This window comes from Scomber scombrus, chromosome 19, assembly GCF_963691925.1.
Source record: "Scomber scombrus chromosome 19, fScoSco1.1, whole genome shotgun sequence".
NCBI classification, from domain to species: Eukaryota; Metazoa; Chordata; class Actinopteri; order Scombriformes; family Scombridae; genus Scomber; species Scomber scombrus.
In genome coordinates, this window is record NC_084988.1 from 15,725,598 (window position 1) to 15,746,382 (window position 20,785).

The following is a 20,785-nucleotide window of genomic DNA, read 5'->3' on the forward strand; positions in this document are numbered from 1 at the left end:
CTACAGAATACATTTTAAACAGCAGGATTTTCTTTAATCAGGGTCTCAGTTTTAGATTGACATGCAGAGCACAGCTACAAGATGCTCATGCATATTCTACCAGCTATGGGCCTTCGAGATGAAGCTGATGAAAGGGGAAACGTCAAAACCCTTCTTTCCATGCAGGTATCACTGTCTCCAGCAGACAGGACAGTCTCTGCCAGCACAAACAGAACAGGTAGAGGAAAACTGCATGTTTAACAAGGTTGCAGTTCATGCAGTTAAGAACAGAACAACAGCTCTGAAGCCATTTTATTTATGATTATTGCAAGTTGTCCTTGGGGGTAGTGTTTTATCTCACAGTGACTGGCAGTTGATTAGGTGCAGAGGCTTGGAAGTCAGCGCAAGTTCACGTTTTATTTATGGTTCATTTCTATGGCAAAACCGGGCGATCTCCCTCTCATTTCCTCAGGCAGGTGATGTATCTTGATCTAACTGAGTGTTTGACGATAGGAGGGAAAGCTCTTCCTGTGCTGTCCACCACATGGTTTATGGTGTTGATTAGGGTCTGGTACAGCTGGAAATTAGTATTCAAACCAGTTTAAATGTAAATATGTTTCCTTTCATGTAATTTTTTATCTGATAACATAGATCCAACTTTTTATTTCAGCATGACAAAGCAGTTGTTAATAGAGCTGGTAGTGATTTAAAGGATGGTAAAATTGAGTAATGGATGAACTTTGTTACATGTCATCCCCCTCTATTTTTTTTCCAAAATCTTTTCTCAATATTTTTAGCCATGTTAGTAGGCTCGCTCTATGGATGGTAATGTCAGTCTGTTGGTCTGTCCAGCGCTCTGGTTTAGACTGAAGTATCCCTTCATATCCCTAAACCTATTGGAACTTAAAGGACTGAGGTGGTTGGTTAATAGTAAGAAGAGGAAAAACACAGAAAAGAAAATAATACATTCAAATAAAATAAAATTAGATTCAGTTCTAAATGATTTTCAAATATGTACTCATTAATTGTAATCTAATTAATTGCACATATACCTACAGTACTTATTTGAAGCCAATTTTAGAAAGTATGTGAAGGGAAGGGAAATAGAAACAGTTGTTAAGATTAAAAAGCAATTGTGAATAAATAGAATTCCAATCAAACCATTACATTTACAGCAAAATCGAGAGTCTTTGCATTTAAAATATAAAAACATGTTTAATATATAGTTGTATAGTATATATATAGTAATATGAAAATTATGTTTATCTAACAACTAAAATATGACCAAAATTTGGCAATAAGGTTACAGTAGAAATCATGTTGAGGTTCACAATTGTGGCTGGAATTGATGGATTGGAAATCAACTTTGGTGCAGACATTCATGTCACCCTCAACATACTCTGTATGTTCTTGATGCTGATGCTCATATGTTTAATCATCATCAGCTCAAAATGAAATATGCCTCAAATACCTGCAAAACTAACTGCATCCCCATCAGCCTCTGCTGTACTTTAGTTTAGTGCTAACTAGCAAATTGCTGACATGTTAAAGTTAGATGGCGAACATGGTAAACATTATGCCTACGAAACATTTTTGCATTGTCATTGTGACCATGTTGCTATGGTAACCTTAGCATTCAGCTCAAAGCACCACTTTGCTACAAATGCAGCCTCTTAGAACTGCTAGCATGGTTGTAGGTCTTTATCTCTATTTCTATTTTCAGGAAAAATGAGTAGTTGACTTCAAAATCATGATGTTTTAAGACGATCTTTGGTACAACTACATTAGAGGCCGATTCAATGAAATATTATGGGGGCTGTGGTGATAGATTGCTGCATTGAATCAGGGTTTATTGCAAGTCATGGATCTTCTGAGTTACAGTTTAATTGTTTTATCTGTATCACCTCTGGGGTGATATCCTCTCTCTTTTACACACACAGATACCTCAGCTGTTTTTTTCTGGTACAATGAACAGATTAGCTGTCCTGAGCTAGCATTTCCTCTTTACAGTGTGTGCTTTTTTTTTCTGCTTCTCTGTCTCAAAGTCAGGTATAGCTCATCACCAGCTCGTGGCTCCTGTACTTACTTCAGCATCTGTGATCATAATAGTCTAACTGAGCACTGAGGAGAGATTTCATTCAAGTTGCCAGTGGGAGGCACAACACTGCTTCCCAAGCCAAACATCATTTGGTAATCTGCTGCGTTGGCTTGAAAGCCTGATTTAGGGAAGAGAGGGAGAGAAGCAGAGGGAAGGGATTAGAGAGACTTCAGATTTGCAGAGTTGAATGTGATGAGGACGAAATGGATACCATGGGATGAGCATGTCTGAGAGTTTATACACCAGGGCTGAGACAGAGTCTTAAACTGCTGAGTCATGCTGTGACGTTTGTCCAAATGTTGTGTTAAACCACGCCACAGTCATCCTGTATCCTTCAGCATCCTGCTCTGTTGTGGAGGTGGAGAGGAAGAGTTTCACTGCTAGCATCAGCAGCTGGCAGCAAATAGAGTGAGTGACGTCTCTGATGCAGGGAAAAGAGCAGCTCAATGAGCTGATAAAGGTTGGTTTCAGCTTCTGCATGTCTTGAGCTCAGTATATCTTCAGAGTACAGCTTGCAAGTTTTATTTTCCATAATAGGGCATCACTTATTTTAGGTTCAGCTGTTGCTTAATGCCACAGTTCACCAGTGCTTTTTGATTTGTGTGCTACCATCAGCTCATCTCAGGAATATAAGTATAGTCACAGAATATTTTCTTTTCACTGAATCTCTGCTTTTCTGACAAATGTAAAATGCTGTGTTTTTCAGGCAATATGTTTTATTTAAAGATACAATTGAGAGTCAGTCTGGATGCTGTAGCTGATTTATTGTTATGTTATTCATACAACTTTCCAAAATGCCTGTTTTAGAAACAAATCTTCACCTTATCATTTAGTATCCGTAAAAGACAAACAACCTTGGGACATAAATATCCACAATTAAAGGGCCATTTGTTATAATTTATCATTGTTTCCTCATATTATGAGTGGAGATTTTTACTGGTCGTTTTTCTTGAGAACTGCACTGTCCCTCCTTGTGCTGGAAGCCCATGTGATTATTAATCCATATTTAGGTGTAAAATTATCCATTTGTACATGCTGTATTTCATAGCTTAATTCATTATCAGCTGAGAGAGAAAATGTGATTCATGGTACATTAGCTTCTTTGGAAACACAGCTCTGCAGATGAACAGAGTGTGCGTATGTTATGGATTTGCTTTGTGATCCATCCTCAGGGATTCTCCACCCTAGTCTTCTCCACAGGGAAGCTCAGATGCGGTGTATCTGATGACTGCAAGCTATACAGTTTCACAACAGGAAGTAAGACAGAGACTACAGCAGCACATAAAGTGCTGTTAAGAGATGACTGGGTTGTATTTTTATACATTTCTACTCCAGACCTCTCTGACAGTGTGATGTACACTGGTCCAGCCACTCTGCCATTGATCAGCTCACCTTCTATGCTACACATCCTGCTGTGGCTTCTGTTGCTCAAGCATCGTTTGGTAAAAACTTCACAAAACGGTGATGGAGCTTCTCAGGAAGTGACATCATTGGTGCACTGAGAAATCACACCGTGGTTTGGTTCAGTAATTTGTGTATGTTTGGAGGCCTTCAGCGTCCTCTCCTTTTCTGCTTGTTGTCCTCCTCCTGTTAACCTCACAGCTCTTGTGAGATTTGGAGAGCAAAGCTGTTGGCCGGTGTTGTGATGAAAATTTGGCTGCCAATTACTGCTACGGAGCACACAGCCTGTTTACTACAGAGCATGCCTTTCTGTCACAGTAAAAACATCTCCAAATGTATTGTCAAATCTCTTTTTTACCATGAAATCTGAAGATTGATGCCTTTCACTCAAGTATGGCAGTATTGATGCATAGCTTTGTCAGCAGTCTGTTGCTGCTCCATTTCTTCGGACTGTTTATTCAGCGAGGAGTGTACACAAGCTGAGCAGCTGGGAATCGGGACTGTATTGATTGAAAGCAGGGAGTGTATGTGCTGCTGGAGGACAGATGGTTCAGGCCTTCATTCTGTGGTCATGGCAGTACGAGTGATCATATCCTGTCCATGCTTCACAGACAGAGGCAACATGCAGTTGATAACACAGTCAAAGTTTTTATTCTTAAATGATGTTCTCACAACAGAAATAACCTCCTGTTTGTGTGGTTAAATGGACTTTTTAGCATCTTCTTGCTACATACGATGGCTTTTTAAAAAGGCTGCACTACATCTGTCATCCAGTCAATTTGTCATTTTCACGTGACATCTCCACTTCCATTTGTCAGATACAGAAACAGACACAAATCAATGGTCCCTAATGGACTGTGATGGTCATTAGACTGATCGCTGCAAACATTATCATAGCTCCACTTAGAGTGCTGTGAGACACTTTTTAGATTAGTCACAACATTTTTTTGTTAAAAAGAATCAGCCCATTAAATCCCATTTCCTTTGCTTATTGGCGACACCACACCGTCACTGTCTCTATAAAAATCTACACAAGTTATAGTTTTCAGTCTATAAATACAGGCTTGTATGTGAGAGTGAGTGAGTATTGGAACTTATGAATAAGACTTGATTATAAGTAAATAAGAACTTAAACAAGTTACGGCTCAAAGCTTAAACAAAAGACGAAGAGTCATCAGTCTGAAAAATCATCAATCTTAGCTAATGGCACATCTCTCACTCCTTCCTTCTTTGTTTATCTTAGATATGGTCCAGTGCTGATGGCGGACTCTGATCTGTTTGTGACGAGAGCACCCCCTGTGGAGGGGAGGCCTGTGGAGCTGGATGTCCTGGGCTTCCTGGAGTCCTTTGGGGAAGAGAACAGCACGGCTGAGAGATGCTACCGCTCCCACTCTCGCAGCAGCGTCCTCCAGGGTCTGCCGTTCGGAGGGGTGCCCACGGTCCTCGCCATCAATGTTGTGATCTGGATGGTACAGACTGCACACTCGCAACCCAATAACATATACTATTTACACAGTTAACTCCAGAAAAAAACACAATCTTTTGTAGTCTGTTCCCCTTTTCCAAGTCCTGCTCTCTATAATATTTATTTTTTAGATGAATTTTCAAACGCATTTTTCCAACAGTTTTTAAGAAGTTAACACATGGATGAACCGTAGGTACCCTCTTAAACATTAAGTCTATTGATTCTCCTTTCCACCACCAAATAACCTCTTCTTCATATATTTCTGCAGCTAGAATGGCCTTAACAACACGGTTTCTGAATATATCCAGAGCTGCCAACACCCCTTTTAGACAATGTGAAGAGCTCTGATTTAAACAGACAACAAGAGGTCGTACATACTCAGAGGGCTGTTTCAATACTGATACATCCTGTCTCAAGCATTTCTCTCTGTCGTTGATTGTAATGAAGAACAACAGCAGCATCAGGGGTGTTGGGCATCAAACATAAATGTGTGAAATGAAAGCTGACATTCTGCATGTTTGTAACATGCTAAAATACATTTCTACATGCATGTAATTGTAAACCCAAACTTATTTTAACCCTAATCCCAGGTCCTCATTTTAACCTTAACCTTTACCTCCATAATAATCTGCACATACTCCTCACACTCAAATGCATTACAGCTAAACCAGGCAAGATCAATGACAAGGGTGTAAATTATATCACTTTAAACATACTGTATGTCTCCATTGGCTGTGTGAAGTGAAATGCTGTGGATTTTATCTGCAGGCCATGTCTTTATTGAAAGTTCCTCGTACAGTGTGTTATTATGATAATGCTTAAAAACACACTCTGTAATCCAAAATGTAAACAAAAGAGAAGTAAAAACACAAAAAAAGTTTCCAAATCTTCAATCTCTCTCAACTTTACTGATGACTCTTTATACAGAAACTAAGATTTCACTAGATGATGAAATCTAATTATAATGATGCTGTTAAATGTCTGTTTATAGCACTAATGTGTGTTATCATAGCAGGAAGACAGGCTTATATTTCCGTTATGATTAACAGAGAAACACACAAAAGTCAAAACTTTCATCCATAAGTCAAACATACTTCACAATGCAGTAGCCCAAAATAAAGAAAACTGAGTCTTAATTATTGCAAATGTTGTGTACATAGCTGTCCGAGCTGGATCATTATACTGGTCACACAAAGAGGGTCCTGAGGTTAAAAACCTTGGCTGGGAACTCTGTATGAAGTTTGAATGTTCTTTCCTGGGTGGGAGAGAGCATACATCCCAGTGGGATGGGCTCCAGACCCCTGTAACATGCAAAGGATAAACTGGTATATATAATGGGTGGTTGGATGTACAGTCCTGTCAGTGATTTTCATCAATGAAAGCAAACAGATGAGTGACGTCTCATTGTAGAAGTACATTTGATTAATTCAACTGGGTCTTCATGTGGAGTGAATTATATGTCAAACATCTCTACTCAGTTTCCTCTGCTGAGTAAGGGACTTTAGGAAAAAGTCTACGAAATTTAATGAGACTTTAATTAACACTCTAAACGCTGAGGCCTGTCAAAGCTGTAAACACTGCCACTGTGAAGGTCTTTGTTTTCCTCTCCTCGTCATCATGTCTGGATTTCATAATAATACAGATAGATGAACACAAAGACTCAAAATTAAACACATTTTGTAAACGTCATATCAAGTTGCATTAAAGCTACCTATTTAAATATTCCTTTCCCACACTATAATAGTGTTTTGTTCTTTACAAACATACGTGCATATTTGCAAGCTATGCATATTTCCATATATGGTCTGCATCAGCAGGTTTGCTGGCACCAGCCTCAGCACAATGGGTGCCAGGGCCTCCCCCTGTGCTGCACCCAAACCTTGGAACTCCTTCCCCCTCACATCCGCATACTGGACTCCATTACAGGATTCAAAACTGCTCTTAAAACCCATCTTTATAACTAGCTTATTCATTTTAACTGTATCAGATGCGTCTTTTATTTTAAATTTTATGTTGATTTAACCTGTTACTTAGCTATTGCATGTATTACTGATGATTGTACTTATGATTTATTACTCCTTGTTGATTATTGTTGATGTTGAGTGTCATGAAAGTCACTTTTAAATGTATTAGTATTAGTATTAGTATTAGTATTAGTATTAGTATTAGTACTTGTTCATGTTCGATAATAATAAGTTTCCACTTTCAGTTATCAACTATCTAGATTCCATTGTCAGGTCTTGTCAGCTTGATCTCCTTACTGATATGTTGCTCAATCTGCCGCGTTTGTCTTTTAATTGGCTCATTTTATCGCTGCCTGGTTGTCAGGACAACATGCAGGGTTAGGCACTGTCTCTTAATGACAAGCATGAGTCAAAGCACGCTTCCCCCCAGGTAACAGGAGCACGCCTCTGCATCAATTCCATCATCATACAGAATAAATCATCTGTGAGACATGAGGAGAGCATGCCCACGCATTGAGATGAAATCAAATAAAGCAACAGGGAAGTGATGGACACAAGGAAAAAGTTTAGACCCTGACTGCTAATGTGAACATGTATACTAATTATTCATCTACAAGGCCTCAGTCAAGGTAGCCCTGATTGCCTATTCATGTATTTGGATCACTATAGAATGAATCATTCAGTATTAATGGGAGCTTCCCTCCTATTAACGTGGATGTCTAAACTCAAATGAGTTAATGATTTAATGGAGAATAATTAAAATCAAACATTCATCAGCACATTTATTCCATTTTCATTTGTAAACATTCATCATGGCCCAGTTATGCTCATAGATATTTAACCAGGGCTGTTTAGCATTAATATGCTATTATGTACCATAATGTGTGAGTGAATTGTGATGTGTTTTCTCTCTATTTGTGGTAGAATGGAGGCTATTCAGATTTATTCTTGCTATTGTCCACACTCATTCGTCATTAGTGCACAGCGTGTGTTCTCGCGTGCATGCTGACCTGTCTCTGGTAGTTTCCAAGACAACCACATACTACTCTAAAGAAAGAAGACGGCTTATTATTGCTGCAGTATTTTGAACCTGCCTATTATTTGTAAGCTCCTTATGTAAATCCAGAGACAAGCCTCATTTTGTCAGGATCAAGCAGTATGGGGAGGTTTGGTATAATTTTAGACCCAGAGCAGATGAGGACATGTGCGCACGTGTGTGTGTGTGTGTGTGTGTGTGTGTGTGTGTGTGTGTGTGTGTGTGTGTGTGTGTGTGTGTGTGTGTGTGATATGTGTTTTGTAAGGAGGTCTGCATTCATGTGTGTGATCTGTGTTACAGTTCCTGTTGCTCATCTTCTCCTGTCTGAGGAAGGCTGCTTGGGACTATGGCCGCCTGGCTCTGCTGATGGAGAATGACAGGTAAATCCCTCAATCCCTTGCCTTCTTACACTAACAAAAAATCGTATACACCCGCCACTTGGTGAGCCATGTGAACATTTAAGATGGAGAAATAATCCCCAGAGTCCTGATGCTGCAGCCTCCAGCTCCCTCTGCTGAGTAAAAGAAGTACTGCGCAGGAAGAAAAGTACTGGAGAGCTTCTGCTCTGCTCTGTCCTGCTGAGCTGCTGGGTTTTGTTGTTATTGGAGTGATGACTTAAACTTTATTTATTTCTTCTATACATAAACAGGGAAACTGAAACCTCAAAGTGTTCATACAGGCCAGATACAATCATTTACATTTCATGTGAAAAAACAATGCTTTAGATGGAGAAATGTAATCACTCCATTCAGATAAGGGTTGATAATTTTTGTTTCATTGAGGTACAAAATGCCAGAATATTGTGAAAAATTCCCAATCAAATTTCCCAAATCGACATCTTTAAATTGACTGTTTCAGTCCCAGACCGTAAGATATTCAATTTACAATGATATAAATGAGGAAAAGCAGCAAACCTTCACATTTGAGAAACCAGGTCTAGCCACTGTATTTACGTCAATGCATTAATGCTGGGATTCTGTTGTTAATCTGTAGTTTTCTTATTGTCAACAAATACCATGAAAAGACCAAAACCAACAACATTTGGAACTTTCTCTCATTATTTTCCCACATCCCTGCCCTATCTGCAGCACCCAGCTTCCAAGTCCATTTGTTTCTTAGAAAGATATACATCTCTAAAAACAGGTGACAAATATTAGTGCTTTTTTTGTTTTTAAAGAAAAAGCTTTTCTTTTTCTTAATAGTAAGAGAGTAAGAGTATTTTTGTTTTATTAAATCAAAGCATTTGTTGATGACGATTTTCAACTGCAGACTAATGAAAACTTTGTGAGGGAGTAATTTTTTTCCATGCAAGATAGTGTATCTGGGATTGACTGAAAATAGACTAAAGTGCTTACTTTCATATGATTGAACATAGGTACTGAATCAACATATGAATGTGTCACCCAGAGCAAGCATTTGGCTCATTCATGTGTTTACAACTATGGAGCTGTACAGCACAGAAGAATAAGTTATATCAGGCCTTAGCTAGTACTTGTTAGAGGGATCATTTCATGGTTAATTTTGTTCCTTTTCATGGGATATGATATCAACTGACTTATCCTTTCAACAATTAATCAGTTATTAATTATATTCTCAATTTGTTGTCAAACTACTAAATGAGACATTTTGTAAGCACTAATTCAGATACCTTGCCGGTTACAAAATGAGTCCAGCTGCCTCTATGAATCTACAGCTGTTTTCTTCTGCTTGACCTGAATCACCTCTCCAGAGGAGTGCAGGCTTGATTGATTCTGCCTGACCGACGGCGGCTTCATAGCACCCGCAGGCAAGCAGCATCTGTGTGTTTTGCCAAGCGGTCCTCTCTCGTACTAATTCAATTATGCTGCTTAATTTGACACGCTGTTGAACTGTCAGCGGTGCAACTACAGAGAAATATCCTTGAACCCAATCATCACTGGCTTTATTAGATTGAGCTATATTGTATGTGTTTTATGTCCTTGGTATATAGAGGGATTGATTTCATACAGGTGCTGTACTGTGACTTGATGTCTGCAGCAGTTTTCTTTACAGCACTGAGTTAAATATTGAATCTATTGATAGGATTGTTTCAAGTTACAGTTAATATAATGATCCTGCTTTTTTTTGTGTATGTTGTCTTCCCACTTTAGTCTCACGTCTCTATTTTATGGAGAACCAAGTGAGAAAGAGAAATCTCCATCAGAGTCCAGCCCCTCTGATTCTGAGACAAAGGACATGGTGAGTTTTGTTCAGCATGCAGTTTTTCAGTACCTTCTAAAAGAACCAAGCCTTTATAGTATTTTCAGATCAATTAAAGATACTCTGTGGAGTTCAGTTTAAACTTTGTTTGCATTACATTCAGAAAAAACACATTTAATGTGTCCTGAATTTGTAACAAAGATGTTGAATGCATCCCTTACGCTTGAAATATTTACAAAACCTTTTTCACCTTTTCACCTCTTTAATCTGAATTGTTTACATTGTGAGTTCACATCAGTTTGTGGTCTTCTTCTGAGGCCTTACATTAAAGCTGCACAAATCAATATTTTCATATGAACAAAAGATCAATTGTGTAATATAAAAGAGTAAGGTTCCATGTAGTGACAAACCCACAGATAACTATCACCTGACTCTGCAGTTGTGTCTTTTAGCTCCTTGTTTAGATTTTACAGTTTGCAAACTCACTCTGATAAAAACACTGGTCACTAACTGCCTGGCACCAAACTGGAGACAAACAAAGTAAAACTACTAACACGTTTGCTGTATCAACTTCATGTTGTCAAAGAACGCAGCTTTAAGACTATATATTTAGTAATTTTTTATCTGCACAACTAATTAGTACTAGCTCTCAGAAAAGAATACATCAAAGTAAGTTATTGCTAACCATGCTTCAAGAATATTATTAAAAAACGCCTTCATGTTGATCTCCATTTTTTAGCCTTGTCCACCAAGGAAGAGCCTCACTAATATTTAGACATTTTCACTCTTTGCTATTTTCATTAAATTCTTCTGGCCTCCTCCACGATCCGCTCTGTTGCCCAGCTGCCTTCAGCTCCTCTGCAGAATGAGAAAACCCAAACAAATCCACACCAAACAATGGAAAATATTCTACTGTTGCTTCTTTTACTGCCGGCCTGTGCACCACAGCAAACACCCTGGTTATGAGCAGTGCAACTGAGCCCTGGAAAGGCAATCAGTTGCGCATAGGCATTTTATTACTGAATGAGGACAAGAGAAGCTATAAATGTTAAAAGGTGACGACACGTGCTGTATGTCCCCCTAAGGAAGTGAATTACGTCACCCTTGTGCTTGTGCACATGTATCCTCATGCAGACACTGGTGAGACATGCAAAACATTACAGGTTCATCAAAATTCTGCTCTACAGCACCACCAGTGGTTAAAACTGCACAGGGTACCTTTAATCACCATAATTACTGAAATACAAAACTGTAAACTGTGAACAAACAGACTCCAGCTGTCTGTACTCAAAATCGCGAACTATGATGGAGAAGGCATTATGGAGAAATAAAACACTATCATGTGCAATACCACTGATGTTTGACAGTCTGTTTACATTTATTTACAGTAATTATACCAAATTGTCACAGTTAATTTGTCAGTGATATATTGATGTTTAAAAATGCTCCCTGCTGCACATATATAATGAAATACACTTGTCTAAGATGGCACCATGTCAAGCTTTGTCAGAGGAAAGTTTGGGTCATGACTCAGCTGGACTGTCTGTGACTCCATGACACCTGTGTGATAGACTTGAGGTCATTGCCTTCGTGTTTATGACGGTGTAAGACAAAGAGTCAGACTGGAGTCATCGCCCAGTGCCTACACAAAGCTGAGGCTGCAGTAAAGTGGTTACTGCTCCAGACTAGACCTATTAAATCTCCATCTCTGTGTCACTCTGCAGACCGTATTACTATGCAAGATAGTGGATTTATGCAAAAATCCAGATGTGGTGTGCGTACATAAATTATCTTTAATAACCAATCCATTGGATGTTTTTTATGATTCTCCTCTCCTTCCAGGGCTTCTGCTCGTGGCTCGCATCACTTTACCATATGAAGTAAGTACACAAAGCAGTTGCCCTTGTAATTATTTTACCCTTCTCTCGTCTTAGCTCCCATCGTTTTATTGTTCCCTCTGTCTTCAAAGCTGATGTCACCCTGAAACGTAAAGTCTCGTGTTATATCTCACTGAGCAGCGAAAACAAACAAGTCTGGGCTCACGCGACCACTGGTGCCGTGGTTTTCCCATTGAATATTTGCACTTTGCTTCAGTCTGACTGCACACAACAGATTTAGGCCTGTAAAAAAGCGATTTCCCCGGTGTCCATGGTTTCCATAGTATTATGGTGGAGTTTGGGCACTTCTGTTTTTAGTTCTTGTGCCAGTGGCTCACACTGGGAAAGTGCAAACCCACCCTACAAGTTCTCGATGTGTGGGCTGCCATGAGACCAGCTTGCCCCTCTTCTTCTTTTTTCTTTTTTTTTTTGTTCTATTTTATGACCCTGGGTTTCCTGAACCTCCCGTCTGGTAACCGCAGCTTCTGACACCAAAGTGGTGGTGCCACACTTTTACTCATGATGAGGTATAAGCTGTAGGCCCGTTTGCCCTTGCAATAGACAGGCCTGCATACATATGCTACATTAAGCTCTGATTGTCATTACATCTGTATTTGTAGAATTTCCATCACAATAATTACTTCCTGTGTCTGACTTTCTGTCTATTACTGTCCATTTAGAGAGTATGACGGGCCTGGTATTGTCCCATGAGAGCGTCCCCTCTTTCACGTCTGTCTCTCTGTTTGTGCAGGGATGAAGAGATCCGTAGCAAATGTGGTATTGACGCTGTCACATACCTGTCCTTCCAGCGCCACATCATCCTGCTCATGACATTGGTTTGCCTGCTGTCTTTGGCCGTGATCCTGCCGGTCAACTTTTCCGGGAACCTCATGGGTATTTTGGTTCTCATATGATGGTCTAGCTGACTGTGTGAAAGCCCAGGGATATCCTTAACCTCAGGAGAGGCAGACGGGGCACCTCGCAGGGAGAGAGGCCAGGCCACACAGAGACAATCACACACGTCTACATGCCAAAGGACTAGTTGGTTAAATGCACAAAAACTTAACATTAAACAAGCTGTGGTCAAAGCTGAGTAATAAAATGCCAAAATGTCTGACCAAAACAAAATTAGATCAAAACTGAAATGGTCATTTTTAACTCAAATCAAACTGTAAAACAATATAACGACACCAAACTACATAACAACACATGCACATAAACACATACATACACAAAAGCTGCACTTCATCTAAAGGAAGTTGCTAGCATACCAGTGGCAATTCATTCAATAGCTTCTCCAAGTTGAATTGTAGGAATAGAAAGTGCCCCATTTCCTCTCAACATACACATGTAGGTGTCAGGGGTAGGGGGGCGCATAAAACCAGCTGCTACATAGCAACAGAAATGCCTTTTGGCAGTTGTGTGCTTATTTTGTGGGAAGTGTTGAGTAAGCTATTCCATAACAGGGGGCAGGAGCCATTATAGGGTCTACGAGGAGCTGGGTTATCCACAGAAACATTTTATTACTGCTGGCTGTCATCTTATAGACCAGTGTGTCACCCTAGTCATTAAATAAGCCAACACACTTTGACAGACTGCCATGGCAACAGAAAACAAGTGGGCCCTAATTAAAACAGCAGAGTTAGGCATGACTGCGATGTTTGAATTTAGTGTGAAATTTCATTGAGATGACTGAAGTTTCATTAAATTGGATGAATTTTCTTTGAATAGTGACATTGCTTCATTGTTGCTTCACCCTCCAGACAAGAGAGGAGGGGTTTCCTTTGAGTCATTTAGAAATTACAAACGTCTCACTCTCTGTCGTGTTGCATTATTTCTACAGGAGACAGTCCTGAAAACTTTGGAAAAACAACTCTGGCTAATGTTAGCGCAAAGTAAGTCTAACATTGCAGGAATGACATCAAATTGTATGAAAAATCACAGAACTGTGGAAAAACTTGGGACGATCTATATTATTAAATTACAACAATGTTTCTGTGCTTTACAGGGACCGCTTTCTGTGGCTCCACAGCGTCTTTGCTTTGGTCTACTTCATCATCACATTGTTGTGTATGGCTCACCACTCGATACGGCTGGAGTACAGAGAAGACGAGAAGGTCTGTCACCAGGGCCTGGCCACTTTTCCACTGCAGAAATTGTCATCTTCTCAAAACAATTTTTGTCTGTTATTGAGTACCAAAATACTTATTTTCTTCAAATAAGCGAAAAGAATCTGTCAGTGCAGTAAGATTGTTTTATTTTATTATTTTGTATAAACAAGCATCTGTGTCTTGATATAAGATAATAAATCAAGAAAAAAAGCATTTGATTTTGTAAAATTCTTGAAAGAAGTTAATAATCTATTAAAATTATATATTTTTTTATTATTTAAGTATGTTTCTGGGTATCACATGCTTTAACTGGTCAACAGAGATGCAGCAAAGGTTCCTGGCCAGTCTCAAACCAGGGACATTGTGATCACATAGGCCCCCAAGGGTGCCTCCAGATTTATTTTCACTTGTTTTAAGAAAATAAAATAATGGATAAAAGTTTATACAAATAATTTATTTGAGTTTATTACAACATAATTAAAATTGTGGTTATATGTGTTACAGATAGCCCGGACACTGATGATAACGTCCATTCCCAGAGAGATCTCTGACCCGGGACTCATCACCAAACACTTCCAGTACACATATTTTCTTCTCTATTTTATTGCCAAGTCAAGTTGAGAGTTGTCTCACTTGAAAGATGCTCGCTACAAGGAAATCCTGATCACGTTTCTTTCCAAATACATGCAGGCACAATCTCAGTATGTTCATTATGATTCACACCTTTTGCTCCATTTACTAGTGAGGCCTACCCCAGCTGTACTGTCACTGATATCCGTTTCTGCTTTGATGTCCACAAGCTGATGAGGCTGGACTTAGAGAGGTACAGTAGTAGCTATAAATATAGTGCAATGCAGTTTGTGATCAATACCATGCTCCTGTCTGAAGATGCTGGCTCTTCCAGGCGCAAGGCGATGAAAGGCAGGCTGTACTTCGCCACAAAAGCCCAAAAAGATGGGAAGATCATGATCAAGACTCATCCGTGTGCACAGATATTCTGCTGTGACATCTGTGGCTTTGAAAAGGTAGATTTTATCAGCATCACTGAGACTTGTTAGTGACTTTCTTTGTAGACTTGCAGTAGTTTTGATGCACATAAAGGATATTACCACTTGATGGCACTGCAATCCAAATGTAGGCAGATGTAGTGACAACATACAGTCTCTTGCCTCTGAAAATATGGGATCTTTGAGTGTGAAAGATGCAGTGAGTAAGGTGCCCTCTAACTTTCTCTGCAGGTGGATGCAGAGCAGTACTACAGTGAGCTAGAAGAGAAGCGCACAGACGAGTTCAATGCTGAGAAGAACCGTATCTCTATGAAGCGGCTGGGCATTGCCTTTGTGACTTTCCGTGATGAGAGGATGACTGCTGTGTGAGTAAATAACAGCATGGGATTGAGGTCCTCTCATCACATAAACCCTGTCACGGCAGGGAGCAACCATAAAAAGACACAAAAGCAGGCGTTACTGAGTGCTGATGCAGCTTTTCTCTCCACCACTTTTGTACAACTTGTTTTGTTTTCTAGCATTGTAAAGGACTACAGCCGCGTGCGCTGCCATCGCAGACCCCAGCAGTCAAGCATCACAACTGTGGTGCAGTCGCATAAATGGGGGGTCAACTATGCACCTGCTCCCAGTGACATTATCTGGTCAGTACGAACATTACTGCAACTCAAACCGTATACTTTTGGTACTTTTTAAACATCAATGCCCCAATATTCTTCTGCAAATTTTTTCAATATGGACAGACCAACATTCACAATCACATTCACACCTAAAGGGAATTTATTAAACTAACTTGCACATCTGTGAACTGTAGGGAGAAACCAGAGCACCCAGAGGGAACCCACGCAGACACATAATTCAAGTGTAATATATAGTTATACATACCTAATGCATCATTTAGACACATTTCCCTGTAATTAAGTCTGGCATATTTGGTATCTTTGGAGACCTCAGGATTGTAACTAGACTTTAAACCAACTTTCTGTAGGCTTTAATAATGCTTTTGCAGCATGGGTTTGTAACGATGGACCTCAAAGGGCTTGTGGGCTTTATATCTGCATTTGTATTACTATTGCTGGTTGTTGTTTTTTTCACTGAGCTCTCTGTTTATCTTTAAGAAAATGAAAATGTGTGTTGCAAGTCTCAAAGGAGTAACACCATTTAAGGCTTGTTCCCTGCCGATGATTGGATTAGCTATAATGCATGTTTCTTATCTTGGAAAGCAAAATGCAGCAGTGAGATTATGTAACAAATGAGTGATGCATATGTGATTAACTATAGAGATGGTAGCGTTCACTGTGTGTGCTTCATGGCTGACTGGCTGCAGTGTGTTTGTGTACGAATGTTTTGTACTAACTAGATTAGTGGAGCAGTCGCAGGCTGCGGGGTTGAGCAGGGACTTTTGTTTCTTCAACATAACTGAGCGTTGAGGTGTGCTGTTCCCAACCTGCTCTTTGGTCCAGTCCAGTGCAATGGAAATACAAGAAACGTCTAGCTGGCTATTCCAGGCTTATGCCAATACATACAGTACAATCATGTCAGGGGAGAGAAGTGAACTCCTTTCTGTGTTAACTGTCCTGTCACCAGGGAAAACCTGTCAGTGTGTGGATCTCGCTGGTGGCTCCGCTGTGTCCTCCTCAACATCCTCCTCTTCCTGCTGCTCTTCTTCCTCACCACTCCTGCCATCATTGTCAACACCATGGACAAGTTCAACGTCACAAGGCCTGTGGAGAGTCTGCGGGTCAGAGTTTGAAATTGAGTCGAACAGCGACACCTTAAAGCTGCTTTTTGACCGTCTTTGGTCCCATTAATTAATCGTTTTTCTGTTCAATACAGAGCCCTGTCATTACCCAGTTTTTCCCAACCCTCCTGCTGTGGGCGTTTTCGGTTCTCCTGCCCTTCATCGTCTACTACTCAGCCTTCTTTGAGTCCCACTGGACCAGGTACTCACCAGCCATGAAGCACAGCTCTCCTCTCTCCTCTGAAATGGAAATGCCTGTCCTTTGCTTCTTCAAATGGACCCTTCATGTGTAGCTGTCTTCCTCTCAACTCTCAGTATTTATTTTTATTTTTTCATTTCAATTATTTTTTTTTTCTCTTTCACCCTCTTGCTCTTTTTTACTCTCTCCCCTCTCTCCCTCCTTCTCTCTGTCACTCTCCCCGCACTGTTATTCTGAGCAGGTTGTCATAGAGATCTCCATGTGAGGATAATGATATGCACAGTAGTCACCATGCGCCGAGGAAGCGGTGCATGGTGACTAGCAGGAGGAGGAGCAGAACAACTGTGCATAAGGAGACAACCTCATGAAGCACCTATGAGCGCCCTGTCTTTACATAACCACCCCCACAAACATGTTGGGCAGGCGTGATGTGCGAAGGACCACATGCAAATCAACTGTTTACTGGAGTGAAAATTGTAGTTTGTGCTAATGAGCCCAACAGCCCCTGTAACTGTAAAGTCAGCTGACTTTGCATTACATTATTTCACATTATGTATTAATCATGTTGACGGTGTTTTTATATATCTATGTATGCATTGCACAACAATGTTCTTACATTCCCTTGTCATTCGTTATATGTCAGATCTGGTGAGAACCAGGTAACGATGCACAAATGCTTTTTTCTGCTGGTCTTCATGGTCATCATCCTGCCCTCACTTGGTCTGTCCAGGTACATCCACAGTAGATACACAGACTAACAGCATACATACAATAAGACCTCTGTTTTTATAAAAACTTGAGAGCTTTTGAGTGAATCAAATTTCAAATTTTTAGAAGTATATCCTTTTCATATTGTATTCTTTTTGTAGTCTGGATCTGTTCTTCACTTGGCTCTTTGATGTCAACTTCCTGAATGAAAGCGATGTCAAATTCCAGTAAGATTTCTCTTTTCTGTTGAAAAAATATAAACCAAAAGCAACAGGGCTCCAAAAATGACATTACATCACCATGCATCATCTTTTTCTGTGTGCAGGTGTGTGTTTCTTCCTGACAATGGTGCATTCTTTGTAAACTACGTGATTACGTCCAGTCTGATTGGCACAGCTATGGAGCTACTTCGTATCCCGGCGCTGACTGTGTACGCCCTCCGCCTCTGCTTTGCTAAGTCCCAGGCTGAGCGCATTCATGTCAAACGGGTTAGCTGACAATTTCATGCATATCTCAGTGTTTTCATGTGAGGTCTGTTACATTGTGCTTTCAGATTTAAACAGCTCATTATGGTTGTGTTTTTTGGCTGCAGAGTCAAGCCTATGAGTTCCAGTTCGGCCTGGAGTACGCCTGGACCATGTGTATCTTTGCTGTCACTGTGACCTACAGCATCACATGTCCCATCATTACACCCTTTGGTGAGAAACACACAGTAACCCTCTTCCTTCTTTCCCTCTTTTTTTCTGCGCCTTTATCACATCTACCTCCCTGTTTGTGTGTGTGTGTGTGTGTGTGTGTGTGTGTGTGTGTGTGTGTGTGTGTGTGTGTGTGTGTGTGTGTGCTGTCTCTCCTCAAAATGTAACCTCACTCTCCTCTACTGCCTGCCAACCCGGTGCAGACTGTGTGAATTTGCTGCTGTAGTCCCAGACACCCAGACACAGCGAGTTGCGAGCCAGACGCCCACTCTGCTCCTGTCTCTGCCCAGAGCTCAACAAGCTTCTATTTACTTCTGCAGTCAGATCCTCAGTCCGAAGAGGCCCTTTCATACTCCATACCCTGTTATTCCGTGTGTTTGACTTCTGCTGTTTTGGCATTTTAGACAAACAAACATTTCTCCGAAGAAGAGCGGAGGCAAGTTTAGGTTAAGATTTATTTTTACACGCCCCCCTTTAAAAAAAAAAAAAAAAAATCAAACTACACAATAATTTCATTGTAAGATGAACATTACATTTAACTTTTCAGTGAGTGTTTCAAATGTGTCAGAAGTCTTTGGACCCTTATGTGTGGGGGTTGCTGGAGGTTGAGGGTTGGGGAGAACAAAATATAAGATATCAATATAATGTTAAAGTACCATCCAGGGTTTTCAGCCAATTTAAATAATGTACACTGCCTTTAATGCCATCCACTGTCCACAGAATGCTGTCAAGGTTTAGATATTTTACTGTTTTTTCTGCATCTGTTTTCCATGTACTTTTTTCAATAATACTTATGGTGCTGATGAGTCCATGTGTGTGTTATTATGCCTAGGTCTGCTCTATGTGATCCTGAAGCACCTGGTGGACCGATACAATATCTACTATGCATATGTTCCCACCAAGCTCAACCAGCGGATCCACAGAGCAGCCATCAGCCAGGTCATCTTGGCTCCCATCCTCTGCATGTTCTGGCTGCTCTTCTTCTCCGTTCTCAGATTGGGTATTTATTCACCACCATTTCTATCCCATTATAACAGCTTATTACAAGTATTGTATTACAATTGTACAGTGACACTGTTCTCCCTCTTATTGTCACAGGTCCAGTGCATCCCATCACCATCTTCACCTCAGTGTCCCTGCTCTCCTGTGTTGCCTTTTCCCTCTTCCGCTTGTGCCTTAGGAAGCAACCAGACAAGTCGATGAGCTACCAGGTCAGCTCTGCTAAAACTCATTGAGATCAAGTTAAGCTTTAGATGTACGCATTATTAGTGTAATTGATCATTTTCCCATTCAACTCTTTATTTCAGATGTCCGACCAGCCAGCAGAGGGAACGTTCACTGATGCAGACAGGAGTACTGTAATATCCACCACTGCCTCCAATGTACAGTAAAATGCTTCCCATTCTTTATTATGAGCCAGTACAACATTAAATCTCATAATCTGAAAGGATCATATTACTGTAACCTTTTGCAGGTTTCCTATTTTTGCAGTAGCTTTGTGGTAGTTGCTGTTGACACACAGAGATTGATAGCTAACATCAGGCTCAGTCGGGCTATTGTAATTGAAAGAGATTTCCAGGCTGGTGCATTTCAGTGCTTCTTGGAAGCTCATCTGAGAGTCATCTTTTTCTGAACAGTGTTGCATTCATGTACTAGAGGAGTCAGAAAAGCAACACATACGCAGAAATAAACATTGTGATGAAATTTGATAGCATCTCTTAAGTACTCCATAAGATTCAGACCCATACTTATAAACAATGGTAACGTGCAAAAATATGTAATTTGTAAAACTTGCAAAACCATTGTGTGTTCTTTAAAAGCATAACGGTCATGCTGTATTGTCTGTGTTTGCTTTGTTTTTATATCCAGAATTACACATAATTTCCAGAAATATACAGGATAAGATCTTAACTTTGTGTATTGTTGCAGGTGCATGTATATTATGTTACACTGATTGTCTACAATGCAATAGTCATGATGTATACACAAATTTGTGGATAATTACTTCCTAAGTGTAGGGTGGGAAAACAAACCCAAAATTAGTGAAACTCCACAGTGATTTTCTTTGAGCGTGAACTATATGTTCATCTTCCTTCAGCTGTTTGTGGCGTCCGTGTTGTTGGAGCCAGAGCTGGCTTTGACTCCGATGCCTTCCCCGGCTCACCACAGCTACGGCGCCATGGCCAGCTCCCAGAGTTCAACCCATGGCCCAGAGGAGGAAGAGGAGTGCGAGGAAGACCACACCCAGACCCATGAGACTGAGCTCCAAGACCCCCCAGATCCTTACTGTTCCAGCCCACTCATGGACAGCCCTGTGGGCTACCAGTAA

At 40.4% G+C, this 20,785-nt stretch overlaps 1 protein-coding gene across 1 annotated transcript; it reads left to right on the forward strand.

Moving 5' to 3' along the window:
- Positions 1 to 4,737: 4,737 nt before the first annotated feature.
- tmem63c (transmembrane protein 63C) lies at positions 4,738 to 20,785 on the forward strand. Its single transcript, XM_062440388.1, has 22 exons — positions 4,738 to 4,947; positions 8,244 to 8,323; positions 10,073 to 10,160; positions 11,964 to 12,001; positions 12,750 to 12,892; positions 13,842 to 13,893; positions 14,007 to 14,119; positions 14,618 to 14,687; positions 14,852 to 14,932; positions 15,014 to 15,134; positions 15,348 to 15,481; positions 15,635 to 15,757; positions 16,701 to 16,854; positions 16,950 to 17,056; positions 17,697 to 17,783; positions 17,923 to 17,988; positions 18,087 to 18,249; positions 18,354 to 18,459; positions 19,289 to 19,456; positions 19,555 to 19,667; positions 19,764 to 19,838; positions 20,555 to 20,785. The coding sequence occupies exons 1-22, from the start codon at positions 4,738 to 4,740 to the stop codon at positions 20,783 to 20,785; spliced, it is 2,523 nt and encodes an 840-aa protein (XP_062296372.1).

What these genes read in the sequence shown, in the direction of transcription:
- tmem63c (XM_062440388.1), top strand. Translation starts at nt 4,738, where the DNA reads ATGGCGGACTCTGATCTGTTTGTGACGAGAGCACCCCCTGTGGAGGGG. An exon ending in CTTTTCCGGGAACCTCATGG is followed by an intron (nt 12,893 to 13,841) that starts GTATTTTGGTTC and finishes TTATTTCTACAG; the next exon opens with GAGACAGTCCTGAAAACTTT. An exon ending in CTTCTCCGTTCTCAGATTGG is followed by an intron (nt 19,457 to 19,554) that starts GTATTTATTCAC and finishes TTATTGTCACAG; the next exon opens with GTCCAGTGCATCCCATCACC.